Here is a 7,502-nt window from a genome sequence, read left to right as displayed (position 1 = left end):
CACACACACACGAGAGAGAGAGAGAGAGAGAGAGAGAGAGAGAGAGAGAGAGAGAGAGAGAGAGATGCTTTTTAATTGCTCCTATCCTCCCAGCATTCTTTCGAAGTCGTCTCCAGCTCTTATAAAGCCAGGCACACAGAAGATGATCAGTAAATATTTGCTGAATAAATGAAAGAATGAATGAAAAAGAGAACGGAATCAAATCAGATCATGAATGGGAAAGAGACTTAAAAGGCTGACGCAGTCTCCAAGAGACTGTTAAAACAATTATCATCTCCACCTCTCGGTCTCCTCTCCTCTTAGCCCCCCTCCTGCATTCGGAGATGGAATGCCTCCTCCCAACTTGGCTAATTTCATGCCGGGAAGGAGGGGCTCTCTCAGGTGCCCAAGACCCTGGCACCTGCGCCTGTCCGGGTACCCTAGTCTGTTCATCTACTAGGGCAGGGAGGATGAAGGGATAGGGGCCCTGCAGGCCGCCATTGGGAGGGTCGTGGGAGGAGCCCCGGGAGAACCGGGCTGTGGGGAGGGGGGGGGGGAGGATGACGGCGGCAAGAACCCCGGCGGGGCGGGGCGGGCCCGCGCGTCCCAGCCGGGCTGCAGCGGAGCGCGCGGGGCCAGCTCTGCAGAAGGCGGCGGCTGGCTGGGCTGGCTGGCTGGCTGGCCCGGACGATCACATCCCGCTGCAGGGGGCCAGATTCGGCCGCCGCACTGTCCTCTGCACCGGGGACGCAGGCCAGCTGCCAGGCCTCGCCGCCGGCAACGCCCCCTGCTCCGAGACAGACGTCGCGCGCGCGGCCCTTGGGAACGCTGGGGGCCCCGCAGACCCGCGGCCCGCGGCCACTCCGCCTCTGCCCTCTCTGCCCGCAGCTCGGCTGGCGCTGCCCGCCTCGGCGGGCCCGCGTCGGGATGGGGTAGGGCCAGCGCCAGTTCGGCGATGGGCCGGCCCCTGGGCACCGAACAGCCCCCCGAGGCCTGACGGACCACGAGGAGCCGGGAGGTGGGTGTGGGCTGATCCGACTGCGCGGGTGGGGGCTGGGGTGGGCACCGGGGTTATGCGGAGGCGGGAAAGCCGCGGGGCAAGTGGGCTGTGGGCTGTGGGCAGCCTGGGAGAGCTGCTGCCTCCCGCTTGCGTTCTGGGGCCAGCTCCTGACCCCCTCAACTCGTGCCTCCTCCAGGATCCCCGCCTGGATGTCAAGCGGATGCCTCCGGGCCCCTCGGCGAACTCGGTGGAAACCATGGCTTCTTTGATGCCCCTTTCCCCATATCTGAGTCCCACGGTCCTCCTGCTGGTCAGCTGTGACCTGGGCTTTGTACGAGCAGGTGAGTCAAGAGGACGGCCGCAGTGGGGGTCCGTCAGAGCTAGTGTGGAGGTGAAACCTCTTAACCTGTCAACACCCTGGCACCCCCCCCCCCCAGACCGACCTCCCTCTCCTGTGAATGTGACGGTCACTCACCTCAGAGCCAACTCGGCCACTGTGTCCTGGGACGTCCCAGAAGGCAACATCGTCATTGGCTACTCCATTTCCCAGCAAGTATGAATCACCCTGTTTCCCCAACCTGTGCCCTTGGATCTCTGAACATCCCTCCAATCACCTCCACACTACTCCTTTGGAGGGCTTGGATGTTACGAAGTCCCCGAGTTCAGCCTGATGGTCAGGGACTGGGGCTAGGTTGCTCTCCTTTCTCTTCATCTCCTTGCAGCGGCAGAATGGCCCTGGGCAGCGTGTGATCAGGGAGGTGAACACCACCACCAGGGCCTGCGCTCTGTGGGGCCTGGCTGAAGACAGTGACTATACGGTGCAGGTCAGGAGCATCGGCCTCCGGGGAGAGAGTCCCCCTGGGCCCCGGGTGCACTTCCGTACTCTCAAGGGTTCTGACAGGCTGCCCTCCAACAGCTCCAGCCCAGGTGAGAGCCTGTGTTAGTAGATTCTTTCTACCTGGCTTTTAACCTCTGGTTTATTTGCTCACAACAGTCTAGCTCAGATGACTAGAATGATTTAATTCTTTCCACTGCCAGGGAAGGGAAGAAAAACAGGTGGGCAGGGGACCAGCTATAGAGACGCTGCTAATGAATCTTTTGGGGGGGGGAGGGGGGAAGGGCTTTTAAAAAGCTTCCTTTCACCCAAACTCAAATCGCATCCGCCACAGCCTGCACGAGCAAGTTCTGTGATCACCCTTTGATGTCTAAACACTGCCCACCAAGGGCTTCTTCCGGAGAGGGCCCACCCCACAACTCCAGGTTCAGTGCGAGATGGATCCCGCTGACTCTAACCCCCAACGTCTCCCTTCTGTATGTAACGGAGCCCTCCAGGGGGTCCTTTGTAACCCGGAGCACGGCTCTCTTCTTAGGTGACATTACGGTGGAGGGTCTGGATGGAGAGCGGCCACTGCAGACAGGGGAAGTGGTCATCATTGTGGTGGTGTTGCTCATGTGGGCTGGTGAGTCCTGGATGGGGAACCGGGGACTTGGGTCTGTGATGGTGGGAAGTGGTGAAGGTTGTCTGTCTGTCAGGAGAAAAGGGAGAGAAAGGGAGTGGGGGTGGAGGGCCAGAGGTGGGAGGTAATCAGGACAGGTTTGCAAGGCCAGGGTTGCACAGGCCCCAGGGATTGAAGGATTTTCTAGGAGTTGTGTGACTACCTCTGGCCCCTCCAGGCTGTGAATGGAGAGGTCAAGATCCCCGCAACGGCTCAGATGGTCTTGTTTGTGTTTCAGCTGTAATTGGGCTGTTCTGCCGTCAGTACGACATCATCAAGGACAACGACTCCAACAACAACCCCAAGGAGAAGGGGAAGGGGCCTGAACAGAGTCCTCAGGGAAGGCCAGTGGGAACAAGACAGGTGATGTGGGGAACCAGTGGGGGTGAGAAGAGTGATCTGGGGGCCAAGGAGTACTCAGTGAAAGGCAGAACAGGCAGAAGAGAGGGGTGGGGTGGGAAAGGGATGTCCGGGAGGGAGGAGTCCAGAAGGCAGGTGTGGCACCTTTCCTTTTCTGGAATTCGAGATTTTGGGTGATTTTCTTTCACAGAAAAAGTCTCCATCCATCAACACCATCGACGTTTGAGTGAACTGGGTGAACGAAGAACCAGAACCAGAAGAGAGATGCACTAATAAATAATGTGGGGGGTGGGGGTGGGGGTCAGGGAAAGCCTAAGACGGTGATCTGCTTGAGACTCCCACAAGGCAATGCACTCCCAGAATCCCTGGCTGGTACCCATCCTCTTTCTACTGTGAGCAGGGCCAGAAGGTAGGTCTGTTAGAATCTGTACCCCTGGACCTGGGAGTGGATATCAATGAAACATCTTCTATCCCCCCAGGTCCAGGGGAGAGTCATTTATTCAACCCTATCCCACTAGGTCCCAAATAGGGGCCCATCTCACGTGCATCAGGACTCTTGGCATCCACTAGCTGCCCCTACAGCCTGCCTCTGGGCCTGAGCGAGGGGTGTTTCTGTCTGTATTGCCCTCCTCCAGGGAGGAAGAGGAACCATCTGGGCCTAGAGGCAGATGTCACACTATACTACTCCAATGTCTTCCACGGAGCCTCAGGTGCTCCCCCTCACCTGGCAGCCCCTCCAGCTGCGGGTGATCTCACCCCTGGGACATTTTTCCAATAAAGGTTCTTGGACAAACTGGAACTGGCTGTAAGGTATACTGTATGGTATGCTGAAGACGTCTCTACACCCCGTCCGCTCTCCAAGGGCCCCTCACGCCACCACCAACTTAAGGAACAGACTCATAAGATGTTTGTCTCAGTGTTTCCGTCTAAGATGGGCGGAGAAAAGACGAGGAGGAAAGGGTACAGAAAGCTAGACGCCTCCTTTCTTTGGCTCTGTCGAACGGGGGAAGGCGATGAGAAGACACAGAAGTTTTTTGCACCAGTGGAAACCAGGCCATGTCACATAAAAGGGCCAGTAGATTTTTTTTTTTAATCTTTGTCCAGGACCTTGCGCGTACTAAGCAAATGCTCCACCACTGAGTTATATAACTAACCCCCTCCCCATCCTTTTTATCCCACCGTTCACTCTGGGAAGATGGTCAGAAGGAAGGAGCAGTGTCTTGGGGGCCTAACAAGAGCAGCTACCACGGATTGTCCTTTGGTGCCATGTACTCTCACCCTGTGCACACCAGTGCCTCTTTGTTTTCTCTTTCATCTGTGTCTCTGTTCACTCAAACTTAATAATAATTGTAATCCATAAAGGAGTTTATATTTATACTCTGTAACATATCCAGAGGATTCTAGAAATAAAAACAAAGGGGTTTGGATGCCCCTATGGAAAAAAAAATAAAATCTGGGTTCTGGGACCTATTTGTGTTACCTGTGAAAAATTTTGGCAACTGCCCTCTACCCGTTCTTAATTTTTTCCAGCGGGAGGTAGTGATGGAGAGAGAAATATTCGTTGCCGTTGGCAACCGCTGTGCATGCAAGGCTTTGGGACCCAGCTTCTGTCTGGAAAGCACATGCTATGCTTTTAGGGGGGTATAGGTCTTGCCAACCTGGGACCGTTTAGAGAAGGCCCACGGGTAGCTCCTTTTCTGCATGTCATTCGCTCTCTCTAATACGTCGCAAGAAATTAGAAGGAAAATTCTTGAAAGGATCCCAGTCAAACAAAATAAAGAGGACAGTATCTTTTCTTAACCAATCCTCAACCCCTAGCTCTAAGCTAGGAGGTCAGCCAAGCTGTCTGTCCCCTGCACTGACCCATAAAGACACCTGGATTTCAGTAAGCAGCCGTGAACTCACCGTTTACCCATTGACCACACAGGGTGCCTTGCCTTTCCCTAGCCAGTGCTTCCAACACAGCCCTCAAACCCCGGATCATTTCCGGAGACTGTCTTACAGGGTCGAGAAGCTGAACACGGAGACAATGGGTTAAGAAGACTTGAATCGTCTTACGGGAATGAGAAGGTTATCGGCTCTGGGTTGAATCCCGGTTCCACCGTTTACTAGCTGTTTTAACTTCGGCCCGTGACCCGTCCTGTTGTGTAAAACGCGACTGTCCCTCTGCCCACTTCAAAGAGGTATCTCCTTGAGCATTCACCGTTACCCATCGGCACTGAGTGTGGCCCCGGGCAAGTCACAGAACTTTTGGCGGGGGCGGGCGGAGGTTGCAGTTCCGCGAATTGGCTTTCACCCGCTTTGCTCTGCTCCAGAGTTCAAGCCGCTAGAAGCGCACTTGGCTGGGTGCAGCGGTGAGAAACACCAGGGTTAAAGTGATGCCGGAGCAGGGGGGGGGGGGGGGGGGCGGGGAGAGGAAGACTTGTGGGTGGGGCTTTGCCTGGGGTTTGCATGCCGCTACGGGATTGGTCGAGGAGAGGCTGCGACCACCCCACCCCCTCCTGTGGCCCCGCCCTAGGACTCGCCGCGCTTGCGCACGTGCCCGCTCGCGCCGTCGCGGAAACCCGCGACGTGACCTCATGACGTGCGTCGCGCCACGTCGCCTGTGCGTCAGCGGCCCGCGCCGCCGCCGCCGCCGCCGCTTGGCGGGTTGTCCGGGTAACCGCGGGAGTTGTCTCGGTCAGCGAGGCTCCGAGAGCCGTGTGCGTCATGCAGTTGAAGCACCTGAGGACCCTGCTGAGCCCTCAGGTGAGGAATCGCGTGCCTCTCCCCCCACGCCCCGGCCGCCGGGCGTTCCAAAAAAAAAAAAAAAAAAGTGGGGGAGCAGAAGTTTATGCGGAGTGCCTACTGTGTGCAGGAGGTTGCAAAAGCGCTTCCAGTAGGCGACAGGCATCGCTCAAGACTTTGCATCACGTACATGAGTTGAGTGTCAGGCCCCAAGCTTAGGCTCTAAGGGATGGAGTTGCGTCACAGGCAATGAGGGAGAGGCGCACATACAGGCAACGATCCTAAGTCTGCACGGGATGAAGTAAGCGCAAGGCTTTAACCTTCGTTTGGATGGTGAAAGTGTATCTCAGATTCAGGAGAGGCTGGGCACTAGGGGAGGAGCCCAGGAACATAAAGGAAGTCTAGGTTTGGCAGTGAAGGGAACCGAGTTCAGGTGTAGCGCTGATTTGTCCAAATGGTATCCTCTGGCTTGAAGCCTCATCTTACCTGGTCTTTCTATCACTAGCTTCTTCGTTTGGGAAAGAAAAGCCGTCATGAGAGCAACTCTAAGAGGCTTAGGAGAGAGTTAAATGACGTTTTACACACACACACACACACACACACACACACACACACACACACACACACCATAAGCTGGTTTGGTGGCGCTGAAGGCCAGAAATCCCAGCAGTTGGGAAGTGGAGGCAGGAGGATCAGGAGTGCAAGGTCATCCTTGGCAACATAGAGAGTTTAAGGCCAGCCTGGGCTGCGTGAGATTCTTTATCTTGAAAAAAGAAAAAAACAATAATTGGACCAGTGAGATGGCCAGTGGATAAAGGCACTTACCACTCAGCCTGACTGCCTGAGTTTGATCCCTGAGACCCACATGGTGGAAAGAACCAACTCATGCAAGTCGTCCACTGACAGCCACACACATACCCCACCTCCACGCACAACAAATAAATGTAAGGAAAAAAAGTTTTTTAACTTTCTCTTTTTTTATTGACTCTTTGTGTCTTTCACATCATGGATCCCGATCACACCCATCTCCTGTCCCCTCACATCCGCCCTTTACCCTGCAACCTAACCCCCCCCCAAATAAAACAAGATAAAATGTAAGGTAAAAAAGAAAAAGGAAGAAAGGGAAAATCTTGTCATGGAAGCTGCAGTGTGACACAGTGAGTCACACAGCAAACCCCTTCGTCCATACATCTTGTCGTGCGGGCGTTCATGGCAAAGAATCGTTAGTCTGGTTCGAGGCCCCTGGTCTCTGCTACACTATCGACACCAGGTCCTCACTGGGGCTCTTCCTGGGCATCCCCTTGCTGCCCTGTGGGTGGAGATGTAAGGAAAAAGTTTTAGAGAGCATTATAAACTGAAACGCTGTGTGGAGACTGATAGACCACAGGGAAAGGCATCAAAACGGAAAAGACAGGCTAACACTGCAAAATAAGGTTGGCTGTGGGTGAGATGGGTCTTCATAAGCAGGAGACACTGAATTCAGATCGCCAGCATCCGCTTGAACACCAGGCACACCTGTAATCTCAGTTCCGGGGAGGCAGAGTCAGGTAGGTCCCGAGAGCTCATTGACCAGCCAGCCTAGCCAGATTTATGAGCTCCAGGTTCCGTGAGAGACCCTGTCTCAAAAAATAAGGTGGGGTGCAGTTAAGGAAGACACTTGATCCTGACCTCTGGCCTCTACGTGCACACACAGACAGGCACATAGAACCCCCAACATCCACACACCTACATACGGAAAGGGTATGCTATTTGCAGAGGACGTTGCGTAGTGGTAGAGCATATGCTTGGCATGTATGAGACCCTGCATTCTTCCCTAGCCCTACAAAAGGAAATCCCTTACCTGATCGTGGTGCCGTATGCCTGTAATCTCAGAATTTGTGAGGCTGAGGACGGAAGGAGGCTTGATGTGTGCTCAAAGCCAGCCTGACTACATAGCAAGA

At 55.0% G+C, this 7,502-nt stretch overlaps 2 protein-coding genes across 3 annotated transcripts in view; both read left to right on the top strand.

Annotated features, from left to right (window-relative positions):
- The first annotated feature begins 896 nt into the window (after positions 1 to 896).
- Positions 897 to 4,301, top strand: Fndc4 (fibronectin type III domain containing 4). Its single transcript, XM_028874924.2, has 7 exons — positions 897 to 997; positions 1,176 to 1,320; positions 1,417 to 1,532; positions 1,702 to 1,906; positions 2,350 to 2,439; positions 2,714 to 2,838; positions 3,026 to 4,301. Exons 2-7 carry the CDS (start codon positions 1,200 to 1,202, stop codon positions 3,059 to 3,061), a joined length of 693 nt encoding a protein of 230 aa, XP_028730757.1. The 5' UTR covers positions 897 to 997; positions 1,176 to 1,199; the 3' UTR covers positions 3,062 to 4,301.
- Positions 4,302 to 5,434: 1,133 nt separating this feature from the next.
- The window catches only part of Ift172 (intraflagellar transport 172), a 39,689-nt gene continuing 37,621 nt past the window's right edge, over positions 5,435 to 7,502 (top strand). For both annotated transcript variants that reach the window (XM_028874858.2, XM_028874850.2), the window contains exon 1: positions 5,435 to 5,583. In XM_028874858.2, the coding sequence (XP_028730691.1) occupies positions 5,545 to 5,583 (39 nt within the window). In that variant the 5' untranslated portion in view covers positions 5,435 to 5,544. The remainder of the gene's footprint in view (positions 5,584 to 7,502) is intronic.

This window comes from Peromyscus leucopus, chromosome 22, assembly GCF_004664715.2.
Source record: "Peromyscus leucopus breed LL Stock chromosome 22, UCI_PerLeu_2.1, whole genome shotgun sequence".
NCBI classification, from domain to species: Eukaryota; Metazoa; Chordata; class Mammalia; order Rodentia; family Cricetidae; genus Peromyscus; species Peromyscus leucopus.
The sequence above is the reverse complement of the archived record's forward strand: the minus strand, read 5'-3'. Positions and strand labels throughout refer to the sequence as shown.